The 27,128-nt window shown below is 40.3% G+C and overlaps 1 protein-coding gene across 3 annotated transcripts in view; it reads right to left on the reverse strand.

Moving 5' to 3' along the window:
- The window catches only part of LOC309443117 (contactin-4), a 331,164-nt gene that overhangs the window by 104,153 nt on the left and 199,883 nt on the right, over nucleotides 1–27,128 (reverse strand). For all 3 annotated transcript variants that reach the window (XM_082059766.1, XM_082059765.1, XM_082059767.1), the window contains 2 exons: nucleotides 19,592–19,718; nucleotides 18,450–18,625 (listed from right to left, as the gene is read on the reverse strand). In XM_082059766.1, the coding sequence (XP_081915892.1) occupies nucleotides 18,450–18,625; nucleotides 19,592–19,718 (303 nt within the window). The remainder of the gene's footprint in view (nucleotides 1–18,449; nucleotides 18,626–19,591; nucleotides 19,719–27,128) is intronic.

Consider the following 27,128-nt stretch of genomic DNA (forward strand, 5'->3'; position numbering starts at 1 on the left):
TGGAACATATGAAAGAAAAATTGCATCAGCTCTGAGCCTGTGTTTAAGCATATTTACACAGTGCTCTAGGGAATTCTGTTAGTCACAGGGGAGGGAATGGGAAAGGTGGTTCATTACCAACCAGTTGAAACAGCCACCTGCTTCGTGATCCAGCAGCTCTTTATTACGACAGTATGGAGAGAAACTGCATGACTCAATAGTTTAAATGCAAATCTAGTCCTCTAACTTTTTTGCAAGAAGGAAATAACCCTATTTGTTGACAAAATAAATAGCCATATATTTATGACAAGAAAAGGATTGCTACCAGGAAAAGTAGTCTCTGCTTGGATGAACAACTAGGAAATGATGGAAGAATGGTCAGAATCAATTGGAAGCAGCAAACAAAGCAGAGCATTCCTCACTGTTGCTCCTGGTGCAATATTGCTCCTATCGAGCTTTGAAAGTCAACTGTAAATTCTGAAAAGCCTCATGTACGTGCTTAAAATCTGACTCTGAGTAAACTGACAAAATATAGATAATTATAAGAAAGGCTTAATGTCTCAAACTGATGAGGCTAATTATGCTCATACATTTTGAAATCCACACTTCAAATTTATTTTTGAAATAGGTGAATAGTAACTTGAATTAACAATAATTTCTTTAATATTTTATTAATAAGAAACTTCATTTAAACACCACCTTGCAATCTTTCCTGATAAATCAGGAACAATATTAGTGTTGTTGAATGGTTACAAAGTTTATAGATAAGCGATGCTCAGATTCGTGAGGTTCTCCTCTACTTTCACATGCTGTGCAAAATGGACAAAAACCTTTCCTACAAACTTCTGCTCAGATGGGTGCAGAATATTGCACTGCAATTTCATACTGCTGAATTCCTCATACATGGAGGTAAGGCCACTTGCTAAACAAAAGTTAAATACACTTGCTGAAAAGCACCCCGCAGGAAGCTTTAACGCAGAAGGAGCACTCTAACACTTCTTTCCCCATGTTTGTTATCTTCCTCCAAGTGAAACACAGCTGTCTACTGCATCTCTGCCCCTGCCTGGAGAGTAGGTAGGAAATTATTCTCTATACTTTTGACATTAAAAAATCAATGGGACAGCAAAAGAAGATGACAAAAATAACCCCCACAGCTGCAGAATGACTCTGAATCACAGTGTAAATGGTTTGGCTGTATGTGTCTCCCCTGACGAGAGCATTAAGTTCCACTTTGCCTTGCCCCCAAGCCCAAAGATCCTGGCTAACATGAGGATTTTTGTTCTTATTTGCCAATTAAAAAAAAAAAAAAAAAGGGGGGCAAACCCACAAAAGCACCAATAAAGCTATTAAGCCAAACTCCATTATTTTTTGGCACACTTACTGTTGTGCAAGAAGGTTTGAAGAAGAACTATCATACCACCATGTTTCCCTGGAAACCAGCTCTCTCTCCACTGGAACTTACACCTAAGCTGAACTGAGTGAACTGCGAAATCCGAGGTTTTCAGGTGTCCAACTGCTGGACCCACCACTGTACCCAAGGAGGTGTCCCCCACAACACAGCACAGCTACTCAGCCTGTGCTGCTACAGGGCTGGCCTCTACTCATGTTTTTCTCACTGTGTCATATTTCACCTTTTTTGCGGTTATTGTTTCCTTCTCCTGCTCCTTATATTCTTGCACACTTTACTGTTCATCCATTTCACCTATGTACATTGTCAATGAGATCACAGATTCCTGACTCAAATACTTTTGCCCATATTAAGACAAAACAAAAAACCAACACCACCCAACAAAAATCCCACAAATCCTTTAAAAACAGCTGAGGATGTAGATTAAACAAAAATAAAAGAATTTCAGATTTGGGAGGGAGGCAGGGAAAACCTCAAACAGATCACTACTTTCTCAAACAGAAGTGAGACATTTCTGGTTTACACACAGAAGCACTGTCATGATGAGACACCACCATCCCTTGAAGTGTTTCCTAGCCCTGTGAAGAATGTTATAAAACCCCGTGGTAGGAAGCTGAAATCATGGAAATGGAGATGAGAAATTTCACTTGCTATGAATGATGATTATCAGCTGCTGGAATAAACTACAACAGAGAGCAATGGGTTCAGCATCTTTGATGCTTGGGGATCAAGACCATTTTCCTACAATGTGTACAAACACTAACTAGACTGTAATCACACTTAAGCAGTCAGGTTCAGTTAGGGATAAACTGGTGGAAAATACCACCAGTGATGAACAGGAAGCCACATTACTGGGCACTGTACCCACCCAGCCTTCAGATGCATGAAATACTGGGAAAGAAGAGCCGGTGTGATAGTCTGGTGGCCTGATGCCCACTCACAGACCCAAGAGTCCCATCAGTTTGCTCCTTGAGACCTGGCAACATAGTATGTAAGAAATCTGAAAATAATTACATTATTGTTAATTATTAAGAACCCCACGGGGTACTAAATACCTCATAATAGAAATAAAAGACCCAGTCATTTCAGGAGTTTACAGTGAAATTTTAGACATAATGCAATGAGCTTTGGTAAACAGAAGGGAGAGAATAAGACAAAACAAAACAATGCCTAGAAGCAATAAGTTCATTAAGTTTTAGCATGCAGGCATCTTTGTGACTTAATTAAAGTTTTTAGAGTGTAAATTGCTTCAATTACAGTGATCTATCATTGCATAGATCAAAAAAGAAAGGAGCTTTAATTTCAATAAAAACATTCATATATGAAGCAAACAAAACATGACCAGAATTGAGGACTGCTACATAAATAGAAACTGCTCCTTGTTGGAGTCAGGACCCCACATAGGCTTTTGGTGAAAGTGTTCAACACCTCAGGGACTTGTGGCACTGGGCAGTATGCGACCATGAAAAAATACTGTTCCTATTTATAGGATCAAAAAGGAAACAACACAACATAGCAGTTGCAAGAAAGATGTAAATTTACCCTAACTAATCAAAACAGCATATGTCTGCATAAGCAATCCTAGGTCACTTCCACCAATAACTTGGAGATCAGGCTCTTATTTTAAATGTGTTATTTCAAATAAACAAGCTCAGATATTTGTGTGACTGTTAGAAAAAGAATACACTTGCATATTAGTTTTTGCCCTATTTAAATTGGACATTCTCTTTGTAGGAAGCAATTATCAGAATGGATTAAAAGAAACCACTGAGAAAGAAAATATTAATGCTTTCCAATTCTGGAAGTCAATGGCCTGCCAAAGCATATTGGGAGCAGACAATACTAAACCAGTGACTCCAACTGAAAACAGAAAAATACTGTATAAGCTTCAGTAACTCCAGTATCACATGGGGACGTGATTAGTAACGTTTTCATTGCAAAGAGGAGATTGTAACAAGGAGGTGTAACAGGACTGCAGACAGGTTATTGCAATTAGCACTGTTACACAGATCTTATTTAATGAAAGAGTAAGGATGCCATTTAAACTTCATCATCACCACAGTATCAATTCTAAATCAGATTTAACAGACCTATGTGAGTATAAAGCTGTATGTATTTAAGCTGTGAAAAATACAGTGATTTGTACCACTGACAGCACCATGTCAGCAATTCCATTACTTTGGGAAAGTAATTTAAGTTCTCTGAGTCAAAGTTTTCACATCTGTGAGGATAAGTCCTTAAACTGTTTGTCTCAAAAGAGACTTAATTACCTAATATTTGCACAAAAACTTGACATCTCGTGCTGAAATTCACCAGAGTGCAATATGCTGTTGCATGTGCACACTAACACCCATCCTTTAATATAAACTTGAATATACTTTCTTGCACTACTAGATTATTCGGTAGCCTCCATTAAAACTCTGCCCTAATGTTTAGTAACACAAGTTACACAGATACTGGTAAGTGATGGCAGTCTGATACAGATGCTTATTCCTCAAAAACACTTGAAAGCCCAGAGGGTGCCAGCAGCATATGTCATCCTATCAGTTTTTCAGTTTGGGAAGGATATTGCATTGAACCACCTCCTTCCAAAACCTCAAATGTGGTTTAACCAAGCTTAAACAATCTGGAACGATTCAAAGCCCCTTAAGACTGGCCAGTTCGTCTCAGTAAATGGCATATGGAAATTTTAACCAAAAACATATGGCTTTGCACAGTTACAATTATCCAACTTTGGGTAGAGTACTGGAAAATTTCCCCAAGTTTTATGTACAAAAATCATTTCTATAGCAAAGAAGATTCAAATATAAACAAAACGAAAGAGCTGTAGCCTTTTGTCCTTTATTAGGAACTACTTGGGTTTGTACTTTGTTTATGAAATTTGGTAATTCTTTTTGTTAGAGACTACTAGATAAGCCCTGGAAATCAAAGTTTGCTCCTTAAAAGCACTATTTCACAGATGACATCAAAGTATGAGCAAGCAAACAAAACCGCATCAGCTCACTTTCCCACACGTTCCCGCTGGCAGGGGCAGCATAATATTTGACCTCTGTTTTTTGTATTTATATCCCTTCTCATTTACAGCTGCAGTGATTGTTCTGTATTTAAGACCTGTACCCAAGCAGAGCGGTTACAGCGTTTGTATCCGAGACCCACTGGGGTCCTGTTAGTGGCTGCAACATGGAAATAACTCAGCAGCTGAACTTACTGTGCCCTGGAAACCAGACTGAAACAAGGTGGCTTCAAGTCTCAGGTCACTGGTGATTTGACAGAGAAATCCCTATTTTTTATGAGACCTAAGCTCCGTTTTGCCTTTCTTTGTTTGCTGGAAGAGTGTTTCCATGGTTTGTCTTTTTTTTAATGCATAACATATTTTTAAAATCCAAAATGCTGTTGTAATTACGCCAGTTGTAAAATTAAGAGAGAACTCTCTATGCAAGAAGGCTATTTTAGAACTATCGAAACTAAAAATATTATAGAAAATTAACATGAATAGTAAATGATTCAAACTGATGATGGCAGGTGTCTGCATGTCTTTTAGAAAGCCAATTTATGTGACTATATCATGTAGAAGGAAGCACTGCTGTACACTGCCTTGAATGGCATGCTGTCAAAAACTCATATACCATTAGTGAAACCTTTGTCAGTACATGTAAGGCTTTTCTCTAATGATTAGAAGAGCAATGTCAATACTATTTTTATCTATTATTCTTGTTTAACTGATATAAAACTATTTATCCTTTGACTATATTCTAACAAAAACATACACACATCACTTCTTTATATATCACTGAATTTTAATTTCCAAAGGAAAACATGACTAAAATTCAGGCTTAGAGGAAAAAAAAAGTTAGCAGCTTTTATGCTTATTTTACTTGAAGTCTATCTCTAGAGACTTTTGTAAAGCAAATTTGATAACACCTCAGTGATATTGCTCTACTGCACCGATGTTATTAATAATAGTGAGTAGCTACCAAAGCATAATACCTATATCTATATGTCTATCTATATTTTCAAATGGCTCCTTATCCTTACAGAGTGAACTACTCAATGAATCTTGATAGAGGATGTATGTGCTTGAAGGAAAAACAAGCGATTGTAACACAGGGCCTTGAGAATAAGGCCACAAGATAACTGCAAAGGCCCTGGTGGTGCAGCCACAGGGTGGAAATAGATGCCTCCAAACTGTGAGCACAACCCACAGCTCCTCTTCACCAAAGGAATGCACCTTGGGACTGAGCAAAAGTGGGGTTGGCTGGAACAAGGAGAACCACAAGCAAGAACACAACTTATATAAAACATATGTAGTAAAACTCAGACATAACAGAGACTGGAATCAAGAAGAAAAAGCAATTAGTACAGTAGTAGTAGCAAGTGTATAAAAGTACCCACAACTCAGGCCCAGTTAGGGGAAGAAAGCCACCAGCACCACTATCATGCTCTCCAAACAAAGCAACTCCAGAGGCAGGTGAGGGGCTGTAACTGCCTCCTCCTGGGAGGGCTGACACCACCCAGCTCACATCCCGGAGGAGCAGATGCCACCCACACATGCTAGATCGTGTGTACCATTGCAATAGAATAATTACTGGGAATTAACAATAACGGGATACAATGCACTCTAGCCTTAGTATCATTGTAATTGTACTCAAAATATGTCTTTGGTTAGGATACTAATGATTCAGTTAGATTACCAACCAAACCTTTGATCCATACTTTTAAAAAAGAAGTATTTTAGACCACATAAATTGCATGGGGTCTTTGGTTTGGTATTACACTCTTGAGGCTTGGTTGTAATCTCAATACAAGAAACCTGAATGTTTTAAAATAAATTTGGAAAGAATTGACAAACCAGAAACTAAAACTTGGCCACTGGCAATTTTGAGTATTCTCTAGTGGACAAATCACGACCTTTACTACATATATTGAATGAACTTTGAAGCACCCATACAACAGGAAGTAATAATACAGCAAAGAGGTAGCTGCTTCTTCATATGTGTGAAATGCACAAGTCACTTATGTACACAGAAACAGCCAAGACACCTGAAGTCAATTTTCAGGCATGACTTAAAGAGATTTATGGACCATAATCGGGTTTGCCTTCTTATACCTCGTCTATAATTTTAAGATGATCCCAGATTTAGAATGGCGTTTAAGGTCATACACAGTCCTTGAATCAAAGTCGATGGGATGGTTTTTATTATTAAAGACCATAGGACTCATCTCAAGGGTATTCTGAATAGGCTGGCAATGATACCTTGTCGAACAAAAAAAATTTAAATAACCAGAGAGTTTGGCCAACTCTTCCTGGTTCAGACTGAATAAAGACCGTTCTACCAAGAGATAGCTTGTACTCCCTCTTCCAAATTGTTTTCACCAGATTTGCATAACTCTCCATACACAACAGAGCATACTTCCATATCCTGGACAGAATACATGACCAGATGGAGACAGAAGTCATTTGCATCACTGCCCATGGAATAATATGACTTCATTGTCTGCAGACTATAAACTAGGCTAATTTGGCCCATAAAACAGTCTTGAAGATGAGATTCCAGTGCATCTCAATCAATTTCAGATTTTAGAGGACATTGGCTTGAAGAAATCATAGCCCGTCTATATGAAGGCAGGCTGAAAGCACTTTAACTGATGACTAGCACCCACAAAAGCATTAAAGCTTTTTGCTCTCGAAACACTTGACAAGATTTGCCTCCTGATATTTATGGCTCTAATATCTCTAAACACTGTCTCTATAAAACCTGTGCCTGACTTTTTAAAAGCAAGGTTTTATGTCATCCCTTTCACAAATATACAAAGATTAAGTTCTTCTGCCCATGTCCTTGCTGCTGTGTCAAAACTACACAGTGGGCTGTGCAGTCTGGAATAAAACCCCCTTTGATACAGAGCTTAATAGAATTTCAGTTTAAGAGCTGGTGTTCTAATGAATAATTTTTAGAGTCACTGATTTGAGAAATAGTTTACAAGTCTGGGGATGAAAGCTTTCTAATTTGACCTTTAGAACAGAAATTTCACTGGGATTTCTACTTCAGTGAAAAAAAGAAGTTGTACAGGTAAACATCTTACCATTCCCCCACACTGCCTCTCCTTTAGAAAATATTTTTGCTTGGACTTTATTACTGTAGGCATTAAACAAGGTACTGCCAGTGCATTTTTCCAGGTGGCTAGCTCCTGTTTGGACTTCTGGACCTTTCCTTTCTCTGATCTTTCCTGCACAAAAACTGCCATCATTCTCACAAGACGCAAAAATTCTCAAAGACTCTTTGCCATGGGGGCATCTGCAGCTGGAAGATTTTCAAGGCAGGGTTTGCTCTGAAGGCTCAGCTCAGCTATGTGATAAGAAGAGATGCGTAGCTGGAGGAGATGCAGGTTTGAACTCAAACCAGATGTCCTCACAGGAGGCTCCTTGCCTCCTGCCAGGGCAACGGGCTCACAGCTAAGCCAGAAGCAAGATGCAAGCAGCCACTCCTGGGTTGGGAAAGGAGAAAACTGGTACGTTGGTATGCAAGCCAAGATCATGTTTTCCTTCCGAGCCCTCCCTGTCACTCACATCTTTGACCTATGTATCATCTTGGACTTTGACATCTCTATGTGGGTTCTCATATCAAGACTTTGTTTAAATCTTGCCAAGCCTTTCCAGCCACCATCTATCAAAGACAGGCTGATTTTTCTACCCACATGGCTAAAATTCCTCCTCAGGCTTTTACCTTGCATCCCAAAGACTGCAACAGCTTTTCCTCGAGCATTACCAATGCCACTGGTAACACCAGCTGCAAGAGCCATGGATCCACTTTCTCCTTCCTCCATCACACCAAGCACCAGCTGCTTCTCCTCACCAGGATGGCTCTACACAATATTGTCAGCACCTTGCTGGTATTTGATCCTCTCTTCCAAACAGGCAACAAGGCAGCCCACACGCTTTTTTGCCTTCCTTCATGGCACTCATCTTACTGGGGAACAGGGACTCCTAGCAATATCTGCAAGGCACCCACACTGTTCTCTTCCCAAATCAAATCTTTCTTTTCTGTTCTGTTACCAAAAGAAAAAATCCCCCTCTAATTTATGTTCCATTTCATAAAAGCTGCCTGTTTACTATCCTTCTATAGGAAATACTTCAACTGTTCATTTTGAAACAGCTCTCCTGCTTGAGACAAAATGCTGAGGACTCAGAAAAATCTATTTTATTACTTTAATCTGGAAAAGCTGGGCAGACTTTTCCCCTTGGGTTGACTTGAATGGAGTTATTTCACACTCAGAATTTTTTTATATTTTCCTAGCAAAGCAATGAGTTATTCACATACTCTCTTTCCAGCATGAGCGGTTCTGCAATAGCAGAGAGCAGTACTTCTCTTGGTGGCAGGAGATATTGCACAGCCCTCTCTCACTTGATAGCTCAGCATTAGCATTGCAGATGCCTCACGCATGCTCTGCTGCACCTTCTTACTTTGTGCAGCTAAATGAATGCAAATTCAGACCTCAAATAATGTCAAATAATGTGACACAAGCCTGCTCATCTAGAAGTTTCAAAGAAAAATTTCCTTTTACTTGATAGAAACACACAAAAAAAGACCTCACAGAGATCCTGATCCTCACAGCTCACCTATGGAAACGTACATCACTATGCTAGGCAGCATCTCTTAGAGAGGAGATATTTTTTTCATTCTGTTCATCTCTCATGTCTAATGAATTATGAAATGGCAGTCACGTTTGTTGCAGACAGGAAAACTAACACGGGACCACTTTTGACAAACATATTTAAAGCTCTGCTGTCCTTTGCATGCCAACACTGACTTGCTGGTTTGGCTTTCCAGAAGAAATTAGGAAAGAAAAAATAAAACAATGAAAAAGCAGACACTAGAATAAAATTGTTCTGCACTGGCCTTACATCCCATCAACAGGAATGGCAACAATCTTAGAGATTCCACCTCTGGCCTTTGGGTATAGCCTGTGCTTGACCAGGGGGTCTTGTAACTGATATTTTCCACACATTTCAAGACAATACTGATTCACATTGATATAGAATCAGTAAGGTTCAACGTGAGGATAATAATTATTTCATTTGACAGACACAGGGATTTTCAGCCAAAAGGGGAACTGTTCCAAGAAGTATCCTGATAACTGAGAAAATAACATAGACCTCCTGATTCCCTGCCCTATTCTCTATCCACTGGACCTAAAAGACCACAAAAAAGTGATTACAGTATACCACAGAAACATATGCTTACAGCTTTTCAGCCATTTGTGCCAGTCTAGGATCAGTTTTTGCAAGATGTTTGGAAAGATTTGTAATGGGAAAGAATCCAAATCGAAGGAAGCCTTAGCTGCAACCACAGATGTTGATGTGGTTTGGGGCTCATCACGTGTCATTTGGACAGCAACAGTTCACAGACCTGACATACCTCTAAAGTCTAATGGAGAGAGCAAGCAGGCAGACATTAATTGTTAGGGAAACAATGCCCCAACTTCATTCCTGCATGAAGAAAGCATGGTGACTGCAGGTGCATATATGAAATCATGGGCAAGGACCACTGTGTGGGGACACAGAGTACCTCTGCTCTTGCTGCTTGTGACTGTATTGCTGTCAAAGTCTCTATGGCATTCTTAATCAAAATTTCAAAATATTAATATTTTAAGGAAATATCCTTATTAAATCTTAAGAATTGTCTGAAAGTCGAGGGGGAAAGAACGCTTTTAAATTTACAGGTTTTCAGTTTTCAATCTGATTGAATAACTGAGTTCCCTGAAGGGTCACTGCACTCTCAACAATACTGCTTTATATTGGCATTTACATTTCCAGGCTATTTCATGATCATCAAAATAATAGTTTAAACGTGCAACTTATTTTCCTCTTATTTATGCACCTTTCTAGGTGTCATAGAATAAGCCCACTGGACATCAGAGGTAAGGACTGTACTCAATAAAGGCAGCTAGACTACATTCTGAAGTTATGCCAAAACAAAACTCCTCTAATATCATCTACATAGCTATTAAATTGTTCCTACACTTGGCTTTGATTTAAGAACAAATGCTCAGGAAAATATTCGGTAAATATAGTCACAGTCAGAGGATTAATACTACTGCTAAGGACACATTAATATTCACAGTACACTACTATTTTCATTCTTGCTTTTAAGCTTCGAAGAGTGGAATAGATGTCAAATAATGTGTACTGATTCTCTAATAATCTAGTGGTAAGCAGCCAAATGGGCCACTGATGGGAACTACCTTGCTGGAATACAGGTAAGTTGCAAAGGCTGCAGGAGTGAAAGGAAGAACAGGAAATTGTACTGATAAACAGCAGGATATCAGATCCTGCACAAAGCCAAGGGGAAAGTATGGAAAGACAAATCTCGCTCTCTCAGTTTACTGTAGGAGCTTTACAGTGTTTTCTTTATGACCATTCAGCATAGAAAAAGAAGAGTGATATTGAGTTAACAGGACACATGCCAAAGTGACTGATTAAGCCTCAGGTCAGAAGATCTTCAAATGCAGAGAGATCTACTCCGTTTCAAAGTGAGGTTGTCCCAAATACTTAGGCTCAGAACTGAAGTACTTAGTGCTTCATTCAGAACATCAGAGAAAATGAGAAAACCATTTTTTGATTTCCTTCCGGGTCCACTTGGAGTTCTCCACAGCACCCTGATGCGATTTAGCACAAAGATAATTTTCGCAAGACTAGAAAGAGTTTCACATGACAGCAGAGCTTTTTCAAGGAAAGCTTAGATCATTGAACCGTGGCACACTGGGACCAAGTTGCTCCATTTAAGTGTTCATTTTAAACAAACACCTACATCTGCATTTAGTTCTTCAAGATCCAGGCCCTTGATACTAAAAAAATAACTATTTTGAATAAATGTTACTTTACATATTCAGGGCAAAATTAATAAATGTGGAGAGAGACAGGAAAAAACTGTCAAGGCTGTGCCTTGCTGTTCCCTAAATTTCCAAACCACAGAAGAAACTGCGGAGCTGCGACTCACCTGTGATCTTAAGTTCATTGTGGTGTGACGCCCAGAGGTGCTGGTGGCAGCTCCCAGCCCTCTGACACCTCCCTGTGCAACACTCCCTGCCCTCAGCAGCAATATTTCTGCATGGTATAAACTAAAATACACTTCCTAACTAACACTGCAGGCTTACAAGATTACTAGCTTTGAGAGAAGGTGTGCTGATTATCTACGAATGCCCTGCCACTGCTTTAAGTAATGATGTATTCATCTTATTTATAAGCCTTGGGTGGAAAAAAAGCAGGTATATGTCCTATGTTTTTCTGTTCTAAATTAAGCATCCTTCTATCACAGATGAAAGTAGGTTATATATCTATCCTCTGCTACATACTCCCTGTTGGTCCTATTCATCAAAAAAGAAAAAAAAAAAAGAAAAAAAAAGAAAAAAAAAGAAGAAGAAAAAAAAATGAAGAGCTTACATGATGAGGCTTAGCCTAGTTTTCCACCCATCAGAGACTCTGTGGCAAAGGTGCAGAGGTTGGGAGCTGATTCTCTAACACCAACAACTGCACCTTACACAGCTGAGTTAGCATTTCGGCAAAGGAGAGAAACATTGGGAAGCGTGCATGTAGAAAAATTCAAATACATTTGGTGGTTTCCTTGTTAAGAACATGTCCCGTACCACACCAAACCCAGTCCTGGGGCTCAAACAGTAGGACTGTCTGATTTTGGGTAAGACCATCCTTTATTGATATAAATTATATTTTTCCTGTAAATGACACCAGAGGAAGAATCAAGAATCCTGTTTACATGCATACAGGACGAGCATCCCTTGAGCCAAATTTGTTGTAACCAGTCCCAAATCTTACCTGACAGCCCAGACAATTTTAACATTATAACTTTGCAGAAACGTGGAACACCACAAACACCTTGTGCTCTGCTTTTATGAGCTGTGACCTGACAGCTTTGTTTGTATAAATTCATGGAGGAAAATGGGGATGGCCAGAACATCCCAGCCACTTTGGTGGGACTGGGGAAGCCTGGGGAGACACAGCCACTGGCAATAGACAGAAGTGCATATGCAAGCTCAAAAATAATGCTCTATTTGCAGAGTTTCAGGAGCTACAAGACAACTGTTCCTTTAGGAAGAGTGAAAAGTTAAGGAAATCTCTTACCAGAGAATCTGTACCAAAACAGATTTATCTGTTAGAACCAGAATTTTAAAAAGTGCATCCAGTGTATATATGAAATGTTATAGTGAGTTTTTTTAGTCTCCCTGGAAACTGAAATAGGACAGTCAGCCAGAGGCAGCAGAGGCAGAGCCTTTGCAGCACGGTGTCGTTTGTTGCTGCCGCAGAGCTGCTCCTGTGCAGCACAAGGAAAACCTGGACGTGCAGAGGCTCTGAAAGGCTTCAAAGGGAAAAAAAAAAGAGACAGCAAAAGAGATTTTGTGGTGCATATGGGAAAGCAGGCCATGTTAAGAAAACCACTTCCTGACAGTGTAAGAAAAATTAAGAAAATTTAGGTTTTTTGAGGCAGATTCATTGGCCCTGGGTGAAAGCAAACTCCAGTTGCTTGCTGGGGGTGTAATCTCTGAATTGTAACTGTATGTGTGCGAGGCAATGAAAATGCCAGGAAAAAGAGAACTAACCTATGGGAAGGGCAGCATATTGGAAGTCCAGGAACATGAAAAGCAGAAGGGGTACCTGAGCAAGCAATAGCTGAGCGTAGTATCTCAATATTGCAGTGAGAACCAGCCATGGAATACAGGCATGTACATCCTGCGGTGGTGGTTGCAGGCAGGGACACTTGCCCCTGTCTTGGTGTGGGTTTGCAGCTCCCACCCAGGATACTGAACACTCCCCCAACAAGGTACCCCACAGAGGCTCTTTACAAATGCTCTCATAGAGAACCAGGATAAGGAAGGAGCCAAGAAAATGTGCCAAACTGGGTTTCTGCCCTTCACAAGCAGAAAATCCTTGAAAAAATATACCTTGTGAAGAGGATGAGCATGGGCGACTGATGGGCTGCCAAGGGACGAGCAGAGCCGCACACATCCGCTATCCCAGCTGCAGTCCAACTCTGAAAAAAAACAACCCAAACCCTCCATCTCCTTGATTTCCAGAAGGTTTAAAACACATCATCTTTTCTCAATACTCAGACGTTAGTAATCGCTGCGGAAATGATTTAATTTGCTTGCCGAATGCCTCATTCAGCCGAGCGGTAGCGCATCGCTTCATTGATCAATCAACGTGATTGTTGTTGCGCTTGTTTGTTGAGGCAAGGCAAAGCAGATACTTTGGTGGTTTTCTGAAAACGTTTTCATTATTAATTGTTCTTGAAAGAATTACTTCATTGATCATTTAATATCCAAAAAGAAAATGAATGCACTTCAGGGCAAGAAGAGGGTACAACAGTAAAGAATTTGAGCAGCAATTATAATTTGTTTCTTAGCAACTAATAGCAAAAATTATGGGATTTGCTTGGGTAAAAGATATAAAAAGAATCATTCCAGCAATGGGAATATTGAAAAAGATCCTTTTCAGTAAAATGTTGGAAGTAATTTTCTTTTTCTACCATCACAGAGAAATTATTTTGGGATGGTAGGTCAAAGCCCCAAAGTATTCTCATTACAACCACATTATTACTGTGTTTTCTGCTACCATTTGCACTGCACAGTGCTGAGTCCTAGCTGCTAATTCATGTATAACAATTATTTTCACAGAAATACTTCAATAAAACAAATTCCTTTAATAAAGTGTGGAGGGAAACAGTATTCAGAAACAATAATGTGATTCCCTGCAGTTAGGAGTATGTTCATGGTAACAAAGAAGTTTGAGTTTCTATAAATGGAAACCGTATGTCAGGTAAGTCTGAGGCGGCTGCCCCAGGTAGCAGCAGAGGGAAGCCCACCTGCAAACCCTGCCCTCCAGGCATGGTTTAATCTTCAAACACAGTAAAACAGTTCAATCTAAATTCCATACACAAAATCAGCCACTTTGCTTAACTTGGGCCGTTTGCAGGAAAATGAGGAGGAAAAGAAGGAGATCTTTCCCCTTTCATTTCACCTCATCTGCCCACAGCCCAGGCTCCCAGGGCAGCACCTGGTGGTTTGCTTCTGCTCCAGCATCCTCTGGGGATACCTCCCTTCAGCCCCATCATCCCTGGGGTCTCCTTTGTTTTAAAAATTGGTAACTCAGCCCCCTGGACATCTTAATACCATTTTTGCTAACTGCAGAAAATACACACAGCATCAGCACGGACTTGTTAAATTACGGATTTGAAGGAAACTTCCATAGAAAATTGCTATGGGTCAGAAAGGCACTGATTTCAGGGAAGCATCTCTGCACAGAGCAGGAGAAAGGACATCAACAATCATCCCAGTGTGGGGGTATGATAATGTGCAAAATGCTAAAACTCCCTGACAAGCCGATCCCATTTCTCTAACAGCTCGTGTTTCACAGACAGCACTTTCAGTTAGTTTTTGTAACAATGGGGGGCAAAAACAATGGTATGACTGAAAAACCGCACCCATTAGAACTTGATTTTCCTCATCAAATACTCATTTCAAAATCAACAGCATCTGACAACCATCAGTGCTGATGAGAAAGGCAATGACTACTGTATGGCTACTCACCTGCTCACTGGAGGGTTTATTCTTAAACCAGCATCACTGCAGGTAGCACTGTCTTTGTGTGCGTTTTCAGGTTAAACTGCAAATCTTGCTGAGGAGTTTAGGGCCAAATTGAGTCTAGTTATCACAGCAGGGAAAGGATATTTAATCTACCAGCATTCCGGATGGCTCCACGGGAGTAGACAAGGGTCATCTGCCAGGAGAGCAGACTGGAGTCTTGGCCCCATCCCAGGGATGCATTAGCAGTGGTGATGGAACAGACACAGTCTGGAAGCTCCCCAGGGCAGGGGGCAAAGGGGTGCTCTGACTGACTCTCTGCACTGCTCCCGGGGACATGCAAAAATGTCTGGATTCAACACTTTGTTGGTAAAAAACAAACTGTGGCCTTAGCAAGGTAAAGTAAATCTCAAAGTTAATCTAATTAGAGTTGCTATTCTACAGGTGCTCATAAATCAGCTAAATGGTAAGATAATAATTGCCATTCTTCTTGCTGGGACAGTCCCGTCTCACTCATCCCATTCTGCCAATGGGATTGTAAAATCCCATTATTTGCTAGCAAATAATATTAACACTAGCAGAGGCCACCAAAATAAGTGAAAATGCATCTTAATACACAGTCCTCCAAACACACACTCCTGAAAAGGGTCTGCAAATATTGTGCAGAACAGGTGGATGAGCTCCTTTAGGAAGGGCATTGATGCTGCCCTGAACCAGGGACATACACTCTCTTGAAACCTTTCCCAGGACCCTTCTTTGTGATTTTATGTTTATGGAGATGTGAGTATAAGCACAACTTCCAGCACTTGTGTGCAGTAATGTTCCATTTTGTGAATTATTTCAGAGTTGGAAGAAATAATTGGGCAAGGACGCTGATTAAAAGCACAACCCGCCCCAGGGCATATGGCTTCGCACCGTGCTGTGCCGCTCTCCTGCCACAGCCATGAGCTGCTCAGCACCTTCCAGCCAAGTCAAAGGGAACAGGAGCTGAGCAGCAGGAACCAGTTGCAAATTCAGCACTTTAAGGGGTTTGGTCCAACCCTGGTACCACTAAAAATCAGTACAAGTTTTAGCTTCAACTGAAATGGAAGCAGAATCCGAACCATAGTTAACAGCTTTAATCATATGTCTGAATGGGTAGGTCCATCTCTAAACTGCCACATCAGAGCTGCGCTTCTCTCCAGCTGTGACTCCTTATTGATTTCAGTGTTATTTCCAAACAGAAACTACAGAACAGTGAATAAAATTGTCAAAAGCTAAGTCCCATCCACTAAAATAAAAAGTGCATAATATAATCTAGTTCAGCTTTGTTTTCATATATCATTTTGGAAAAGCTATTATTAGAATCCATATTCTGAGTTTAAAGCTTCTTTTATTTTCTGAGAGCCTGTACTGCCATAAGCACAGGGTTTAGTGTGTCATTAATCCTTATTCTGTTACTGTGGCACAACAGATTCCTTACTTTTGAGAGGAAAAAAAAAAAACATAGAATGAATTTGAAATGTAAATGATATATCACAAAGCAAGTATTGGGAGCAAATATTAGCACTTTTATCCTAATGAGTTTGTAACCTAAATGCATATTTCAAGGACTAAATTGCTGACCCTCTGACCTCCACAGGAGGTTGAACAGCTAGATCACAGTTTAATCTTCAGTGAAAACACAGCCCTTGAAGAATGGATGAACATACATTAATGATGCCCCAAGATTCAGAATTTAACCCTTAAGATGAAGGGGAAAAAAGCTCAAAACCCCAGACATTAGTCTCAAAAGAACCAGCAAAAACTTTCCTCAGAAATAAAAATGAGGTAAAACAAAAATAAAAAAAGTAATTCAAAAAAAAGTCACAACACATGATCAGGATGGAAAATAAGGGATTGCTCAGACAAAGGGGGAAGCTACAGAGAGGTTAAGCAGTTCAGTCCTGACTGTCTAACCAAATGGCTTTGCACAGCCAAATCACATGTGACAATCCAAGGCATAAGAGACCAAGCTGAAGCACTGGAGCTGGGTCAGAGACTGCGTGTGCAGTCTAGGTGCCAGACAAAGGGGTAAATTCAAGGAAAATAACTTGATAAAAGGCAAAAGTCCTGAGAGAGCAACCAAGGGCAAACAGGCTTAAGATAGCTCTCCAGCTCTCCAAATTGACTTTGGCAAACAGTGTGACCCCAGCCAAAGGGGTGCTGAAGTGCTTTGCTCTGGATGCTGCTGCCCAAGCCCACCTGACAGCCAGCAGACCAGGATTTGTAAGACAGAGCCTGCTGTGAAAGATGCGGTCTCTGGAGGGGCAGCCCAATCCAATATTTTATGAAGCGATCACCTTGACATACTAAAATCTGGAGTGATGAGATTGGTCTTGAGAAAGCTGTTCATTACCCATCCAGAGGGAAAATGCAGCTTCAGTCACAGAAAACCACAAGCAGGTCATAAGCAAACGGATAATAAATTGTAAACTATGCAGGGAGACAGAGGACTTGACTTTACAGTAATATTTCGCATTACAAATCACCTCTCTATATTGTGTGAACCTGGTGTTTATTGGCATTTTTATCTTTTTATATTCGTAGCTGGAGCACATCAGTTTCCCCTACCAGTTGGTGAAACACATCTTTCATTAAGCTCTACTGAAAGCCCAGCTCACTGTTACTGATGGCTTCGTGTCTGGGAACGGACTGGCCTGAACTCCTGCAGGCACATACGAGGGTATTTCATAGCAGGTCCTGCTGTGATTACTGAGCTGCTATGTACACCACTCCCCAGGCAACAGCACAGAGAAATCACAGAGGTGATGGATGAATAAGCCTGTTTATCTATTCTCTGCCTTCACCTTTGCAACTACATGAGAAAAAAGATGACTCGTGGTCCTACGTTATCATTTGCCCATTCTTATGGGCTCTATCCTGTACCCCCAAAATGTTCTAAGTTCATGTAATGCTGATTCACATCAAGACCTGTCTCTTTTGTTTTCCCTAGCTTTAGATAACTAGCTGCAACTCTAAATTTAAACCCAAAATAAATATGAAGCAGCCTGTTTTCCCTTTTACACAGTTACAACATACCACCCATACCTGAAAGCACTCTCACCTAAGTACTGAAATGCAGGACCAGTGAAAATTGCCACTGTGAATTTATTCCTTATAAAGAGCCTGCTCCTTCAAATATTTTTAAGCTTTAATTCTCCAAGGGAATGAAAAATCAATGGTGAGATCCCATTTGCCAGACACTATCCTAGGCGGTCTCTTTCTAAAGATATAAAGACATTTTACCCTGCATACTACATTCAATTTTAGACTAACCATCATAAAACAAGACATTGATTACTCTTTCACATTTCCACTCCAAAAACAGGTGTTTTCTCTACTCCATGAACAGCTCAGATAATCCTGTGTACTGCATTAGAACAGGTATGGAAGGCAGGCAGTTTTTCCAGCATGCTGCAGCAATGTGGACTGCGGTGCAATTCTTACTTACAAGCAAACTGAAGCTTTGCTTCTCTGCTGACAATCGTTCCAAATGGGTTTGTTGCTACACACTGGTATGTTCCAGTATCTTGGGTTTTATTGGGATTATTGATCAACAGGTTGCCTTCTACCATGCTGTAGCGGTAATCCATACTGATGTCAATACTGGTTCCATTTAACTTCCACCTATAGCACAAAATGCCAAAGTTAAATTCTGCTATTATTAATAAATACTCCTGAATATTTGAAAATACAACATGTAGTAAATAAAGATTTAAAACATCTTTGACTACTTATTAAAAAAAGCATGAAAATGAAGATTTCCCGCACAGTATTGAAATATTTCAGTATTTAACTGAAAGAGCAATATCCTTGACATATATTTCAGTCTCTGGTATGATTAATGCTTCTGTAGTTGCAAGTGGTGCTGCCCTTTGGAATTCATAATTTGGCAAGGGCAAGTCCCGCAAACAGAATCTTTAAACCACTCAAGTCCACCCAGGTTGTTTTTTTTTTTTCCCTCTCTCGACTTGCTGGCTGCTGGCTGCTGTAACTGCCCCAGTTACAACAATCCTCATCCCCCCCAGCCCTGGCTGGAACATGTGAGGGAGTCACAGCACACAGCCAACAGAGAAATTATTTGAATATGTTTGCACCAGTGAATCAACAGTTTATTGCATTAAATAGTCATGTCAGAAGACAGCACGATGGCTGAGGTCTGATGACTACAGTGAACAAAATGAGAAAGGCACCAAAGGGAAAAAAAACCCCTACAACCAAAATGATTTACAGCAGCAGCATCACTGTGGAAGTATGGCACCTTTTTTTTCTAAGGATCTCAGAGAAGTTGCCAAAGCTGAAAACAAATATGAGCTTTGGCCACATATGTGGAAAAGGATGGCTAATCTGGGAGCAAAGACTATTTATAATCTCTTTGTAACCTTTTTGATCTCTTGTCCAAATATTGCAATTGTGTTGCAATATGAAGAGCTTTCCTGATGACCCTTTAGTTTTTTTTTAAACATTATCAGCATTGTGGTGGACTCCAGGGGCATCACAGAGTTACACTGGGTGATGCCAGCAGAAGAGCTCTTAGGGGAAACTGCTGTAGTGTGGAGATCGTGTGAAAGAACAGTTAAACATTCCACAAACCCAATGGTTGGTCTGGGATTTCCTTTCACTTCACAGCTCAGCTTCACTTTCTTTTCCTCGGAATCCAAGGGAAAGATCACGCTGTTGGGTTCCTGAAGAAAAACTGGCCCATGCAGTGTGTTGTCATCTGTGTTAAACAGAGGAAAAATGTGACAGATACTTGATGGAACCTCCACATAACCAGTTTTAAAACATAAAATAGTATCTTAGCAGCAAGAGGCCATGCACCGTTCACCCTAGAAAAGATGTGATAATGAAACTTACATTTTTTTTTAGAACAGTCAGATTTTTTTCCAAAAGTCACTGAGCCTCAAGTGGAGTCAACATTCAAAAAAACATTTGTGCACTAAATAAAGCACAGATTGAAACTTTACCCAAAGCTCAAATGAAGGGGAACAGGCATGATCCTATTGTGATAGCACAGCTCACTTCAAAACAAAATGCTTAGTGATACTTTTAAACATTAAAATATTTTCTCTGCATATTAAAAAAGTCATTATTAAATACAGCTAAAGCAAGTAAGGAGTTTCTGTCTTTTAGCTGCAGGGAAGGAACCTTGCTTGAACATTTTCTGATTGTGTTCTGCCCCATCATCTTCACAGCAGGCTCCTGTCCTTGCAGAGCACCGATGGGCAAAGGGCAATTCCATGGGCCATCATGGTGCTGCTGCCAGGACCCGCCGTTACGGGGCTGCTGAGGGCAGTGATTCGCAGGGGTGCAAGCATGGATATATCACTTTAGCCAGGCAGTCAGTCTAGTCTGCTGCCAGAAGTCCATCTTGATGGGCATGCAGGAAATTCGTGGGTATAGGTGGTCAGAGGACAATCAAATATAAAGCTGATGGGCTGTACAAAAAAAAAAATAAAAAGGAATGAACAGAAGATGATGCATCTTCTTGATGGGAGGAGAGTGAGAATGAATGTGAATAGCTGAATAGCCTTCATATCCCCTGATACTGGGAAATCAGTTGAATTTATTTGGGATGAAACAATAGCTTTTTACTCCAGGGAGAAAATTCTGTTGTCTCCACAGAAGGATTTCAGAGAGAATTTGCCAGGAAGATTATAATGGAGCAACTTCAACCCCATATCTCATCCCTCAGGCACCACCGCAAAAGAGAATACACTAAGCATACAGTCATATCGGTTGTATTTATCTTTACTTTTAATTATATGTTAATGATATCTGACAGAGACTCATCTATTATTCAAAACACATTTCACATAATCTCTAGCTTTAAATTATACCTGTGTGCAGCTTACGGTTGCTGGCAGAAAAAGATAATAATAACCATTAAGCATACAGGGCTAGATTATGATATCCTGACTTGTTTCTGAGACCCAGGGCTGCTTCACTCCTTAAACAGTCTCATTCACTGTAAGAAAGAATATTACAATCTGGCCCATAAAGATTATAGCTCTAAGCACTATATTAATAGCTTGAAAACAAGAGCATTAAAATACATTCTAACTTATCCAGTTTTCTAATTGTAAAATACAAAAGCTGGCCCAGTGTTGTTTCTATATAAGAGTTGCAAGTCCCATAAGCAAGGAGCTTGATTGTGCTGGGACAGGCACAAACCAGAGCATCCCAGCTAATCCAGTTAGCGACCTGTGCTGACTCAGGTATGCGTTGCATCAGCTGTGTTATCTGCCTCACAGCCCACAAAGGACTCAAGTCACGCTAAGCTGTCATTTGCAATTACACTGTGTCAATTTATATCGTATCACATCAAGCTAAAGGTCAGATCCCCAGTCCTCCTCCCACCACAAGAAAACGCACCTTACGTTAAAAAGCAGATAGCTCATCTACAGGTACACAAGCAAATCAAAGGGTCCAAGCGCTCAACATAAAATACATCCCCATATCTCCCAGAACATTACTTGACCACAGGATCAGGGCCCAGATTGCTACAGTGCAGCATCTTGGGTGAGACACTGGTCTTCCAAGTACAACAAAATCTGTCCATACACCACCACAGGGAGTTTGACAGGGAGTTACATTTGTAAAACATTATAATCCACCTATATCATTAGTAAGCAAACTATAATTTAGAAAAAATACATCAGACATGGAAGATAGAGAACTAGAAAGGTAGAAATAGTCAAAAATAGGTGAAAAGACTAAATAATCTAATTTGCTTAAGCTAAAATAGAAGCCCATGAAAGATCACCAAATGAAACAGCTCCCCAAATACAACAACATCTGCTGCTGACATTGTTTAACATTCAACTTTTACATAGTAAAAAAAGTGCTTGCCCTTCCTTTAGCCAGCAAGAAGAAAAACCCTGGTGTGACTGCTTCTTGGCTTTCGAGGGAAGTGTTGGGTCAGGCACGGAGAAACTCTGAAAGCCACTGCCACCACATTAGTGGAACAGAAGAGGAGGAAAAACCTTGCAACACTGGGTAGATAAAATGATTCTGAGTGCCCTTCTTCTTTCTCTTATTGCTGTCTTTGTATAACCAAGATAAGCAAGTCCAAACTATTTAATCTTCAGCCTGTAGAGTCCTTTTGCTACAGTCTAATGAGTGATTGAAATCACTGCAGCCCAGATCCTAACATAGCATGTGACAAGAGCTGAGCCACAGTACCTTACAGAAGAGGAGGATTTGGTTCAAAGAACACTAAATATTCACTAACAAATAAAACAAACTGCTGCCTAGATTCTCATAGGAAGAAAACTACAAGTACCTGTACTGTATATAGTCCATTTTTGACTAATAGTGTTACAGGGCAGAAACAGATCTCAGATTTTTAGTGTCAACACAGGCAAATGCATCTGCTCTATTACAGCGTCCAGTTTTGTGGGAGCAAAATTTTGCTATCCAGATAAATTCAAAATGTGAATTTTACTTTTTTTTTTTTTTTAAATAAAAGCAGTAAATTCATTTCTATTGCAATAATGTTCAGGGGCTTGCAATCATGAAGCAACAATAACACATTTTTAGTTTGTCACTGATGAACACTATCAGCCACTTGATCCACAGATCCACAGAAGCCCACTCATGTCAGAAGGATGCTCTTCCCTGAGCTTATCAGGCTTTTCCTGGGCCCTCCTTATCAGATTGTGTTCCTTAGGCTCTCTTTTGGTCATTTAGTCAAAAAAAAACAATGAAGCAGTACATCTATGCATATACACACATAAAGCTGCTCAGTTATTTTAGCTCGCTTTGATCTTTATGATTTTTAGCAGCTACCTTGTAAACCAGTGTTACTCCTTACACATTAGTTACTGTCCTGGGAAAATACAATAAGTAACCTTCCTGGACAAGCTAACTATTGAGACACTCTCCCAGTGACAGATTTTATTTTTCAGAGTTACGTTTCTTTTGCTTGAGTCCAAAATGAGTTAACCCAGAATGAACACTGAGCTGCCCTCAGCTCAAGACAAGTTGCAAACAAGATTGGTTACCAAAAAGCACTTTTTTTCCCTCCTGTCAGATGAAACAAATGTACTACAGCTCTGGGTCTACCTCCTTTGAGAGGAGTGTATTTCTTTCACTAAGATGCAGGATATAGGAAATTTCACTAGATTTCCTGATGGAAGAAATATTTTTAAACACAGTACGAGGTGTATGCCCATATGCTGGACAGAATGTGATATATAATTTAGAAGAACACTCTGCTATCCTAGCTTCTGCTGATAGTTTTTTTTTTTTTTCTAGAGAATCACAAAATCAATTAAAAAATGCCAGATTAATTTAAATACATTTGAAATGATCATATTTTCTGTGTCCTCCCAGTGCCCCAAACTTCAGAGCCAGCACATCTAGTAGGATGCTAAATGCTTGTCATATTTCTGCGCTTTTGAGGAATTGAAACATGAAGAATGTCACCTGAGGTTAATTCACATGAGCAGGTGAAACCATTCCCATTCTCTCTGAACATTAAACCCAGTGATGGATATCGTTACCTAAATAGAGCTGCTTTAATTTTCATTGAAAGTTATGCCCAATTTGAGAGAAGGTTTAATTGAATATTCCACACTGTAGGGAAAGATAATAACTAAACTGAAGAGAGAATTCTTGGAGTATATCCAGTATAAATGATAAAAAATCGCTTCCTTGTTTGTTGCCGAGGGAGCTGGTTTCTGCTGTGTATGCTGGTGTGTTTTCATACAGTGCTACAAGTCAGTATTTCTTTGAGACAAAACTGCACCTTGGGAAGAGCAACTCTTCAGGAGACTGGAGAGTGAGGTGGATTGGACAGCTCAAGGGCATCACTGATTAACGCAACAGCCTGTTCTTCAGGTTAGTCAGCTGCATTACGTCCTCTTGAGCAGGGAAAGACTAAATTGGACAGCTCACTCTTTACTTTTTGCCTATCAATTCTATTAACATCAAACACACACACAAATGGCAATAATGGCTTCAAAATTACAAGAAAAAAATTTATATCACACAGTCCTACTAGAAATAATTCCACTAACTTCTCAGAGAATAAGACCTCCTACAGGTGCTTCCCATTAAAAAGAAACAAAAATGTATTTTTTAAAGAAAGAAGATTTAAAAAGTCCTGTGGGAAGTGTTATTTTTAAGGGAAGGGTCTCGTAGATCCGCATTTCTGGAGACAGTCACCGCCCTGCCTCCACTGTTGGGCTGTTAATTGCCCCTGCCTACCACTGCACCATGGCTGACCCACACGTGTAAAAAAAAAATGATCAAGATCAGAACAACAGCAGCAATCAGATACTTTCATCAGGAGCAAAGCTGAAACAAATTATGTGGGGTCTTTCCCTTCTTCTCATCATCCTCATCACCCTACAACTGCGTAAATATGCACCTTCTGCAGTTCCACTGTAATGCTCTGAGCTGTGGGAGCAAAACACCCTCCCAGACATCTTGTCAGGGCCATCTCCTGCTGGCTCGCTTCTGGGGTGAGAAGCTGGATGAGTAGGAGAGCAACCCACCACCTCTCTCCCGGCCCCTTGCACCACCAGGCTGCAATATTTGGCTTGTTTTGCAGCACCTCACAGGTCTCCAATAGGGACAGTGAGCTGGATGGCTCCTACCCCATCACCATCTCTTTCCTGACATATTTTTATTTCTCAGATTGCTGCTGTACCACATACAAGTACAGTTAAAGTGGAGAGCCATGCTTGACAGGTGACATCTGATAGGCAAGCATCTGATACCCAAGTTCAAAAGCAGTGTCAGATATTCCTCAGAGATGGTAACACAGCCATAAAAATCCAGAGGCTCAGAAGACAGGAAGAAATAAATCTTCACTCTCATAAACGCAGGCATGGAAGAGCTCCAGAATTTGAAATGGAGACAGTAATGGTCTGACGACTCTATTTATGAGTGACCCAAGTACCCAGAGCAGTTTGAATTAAAGGCAGGGTTAAACACATCCACCCCGAGGTGAGTGTGCTCTGACCTCCGAGGGCAGCCCGGGGTCCATCGGTGCAGGGAGGTCAGCAGCCAGCCCGCAGCTGCCTCTGCCTGGTTGCAAATGCCAAACGTGGGTCTGGCTCCAGCACAGGGAGCTCATCTGTGAAGCCTCTCATTTGGTCTGACTGTCTGTACCACAACCGTAGTGTAATTTCATCTATTTAAATGCCACATGATTAATTATAGCAAATGTTATCACGTCAGCACTTTTCAAATAAAATGTTGCTACCTGATCTGTACATGCAAAAGCAAGTTTTCCCCATGCTTTGTCTACTGGGTCTAGACAGCCGGGAGGAGGCAATTTCCAATGCAGTGTAATGAGTGACTTGTCCTACGACAAAAACCTTATTTAATAGAATATAATTTGTGTTCTCTTAGTAAGTCAACAGCATGATTATGATCACAGATGTTCTCTTCAGTATATGATAAAAGCACATTTCTCCATTACTGTAGAAAATCACAATTTCCTTCACCAAGCAGCCTTTTCCCTGACTCATCACAGCTGACATCAGGAAAATAAACAGATAAACTCACACTGCTCTGTTAAGGATGATATCAGCCCATGATAGAGCTATGAATGATTTGAAGACAACGGTAATGAAAATAATAATACTACAATCGAGGAGCATTGGGGTATCTTCAGGTCCTCTGCTGAAAGATCAGTTAAAAAACACAACACAGAACGACCCACCTGTTCATTAATGATCAGATTATTTGTTGACCTCCAGTGCTGAAATAGTAGAAATGACCACAGGGACATTTTTGAAAGACACTTTAAAATACATAAATAATAGTGAAACTTGTTCTGATGTCTCATAAGTTAAGCTCTCGCCCTGAGGAAATCATTCAGCAGAGTTATATATCCAACCCTAGAAACATAGAATTATGACAGGAAATTAAAATACTGTCCTTACCAAGCACAATATTGTTACCATTGAGCAGTAATAACAAAAAAAAACAAACCCCACACACATTTTCCTTCTTGAAGTAACAAAGACATATATTCTGGTTTTGAAATGAATAATATCAGTTTCACCAGGGTTCTCTAAAGCTGCTGCATAACATCTATTCTGAATGTGCTAAAACATGTTCTGTCACATGGAATAAGAACACTAACCTTACATTATCTAAAAACCCACCATAAACTGTTTCTCTATGATCTATGAAGTAAATTAACTTTGTTGCTGTTGTGCACATACAGCTCTCATGGATTTGAGCTGTGACCAGAAATCCACCCTCTGAGATGCCACCAGCACTTTGCTGAATCAGGCCCATGTCAAAATCCAGTACTTGACACTTCAGCTGCTGGATACATTTTCCCTTAAGACCATCACTATAACAACTCATGGCACTATATCACTACATAATTGGTGAAATCTGCTGGTTGCAAGAATAAAAATAGTCACACTCTCACATTAGCTCATGTTCCTTTTGTTTCACCAGTGTACATGGAGATAAAATGATCATAACGACTAAATGCTGAGGCTGCTAAAACTTCTCTGTGGACAGAAGTGAAATGACAGCGACGTTTGATATCACCTGCAAGGCTGTGCTCATGCAGGTACAACTCCTCGCTACGCACTTCACCAACTGTAGTTGAACATCTTGAAAATGACACTCACTTGCCACGACAATTGCCATAATTTTTCTGCTCTGCTTTTCAATACCATGTATTTAAGAACTGAGTTCAGAGCATCTCCAATGACTGGATTATATACAGTCTTAGATGAAATACTGGTGTTTAATGTGTTTTATGTTTTGTTTTTATTCTTTCAACTCAGGATATGACATACTTTCAACCAAGGAGGTTGGTAAGTGACAGAGAAACTGGTCCTTAAGGGAGACAACTGCAGCTCATGGTCTACGCCAACCATGGCACTAGCCTTAACCACTGAAACCATAGACTGGAGACATCTTGCCTCAATCTGTTGTCCTCATCCATCACCAGGCACGCAGGTGGCCTGTCACAGCCGCATCAGGGGTAGCAGACACATGCCACATCTGATAAACTGTGGCTTCAGCTTCTCCTAGACCTGTGCCTTTGGCAGTGGTGGCTTCCAGACAGGTTTGTAACCTTCCAGGAAAGCACGAAGTCCAACAATGAGGACTGCTCCCAGGGTCTACAAATCCTGACTGTGCCTGT

The sequence above is a fragment of the Streptopelia decaocto genome (genome assembly GCF_964273445.1).
Source record: "Streptopelia decaocto genome assembly, chromosome: 8".
Taxonomy (NCBI): domain Eukaryota; kingdom Metazoa; phylum Chordata; class Aves; order Columbiformes; family Columbidae; genus Streptopelia; species Streptopelia decaocto.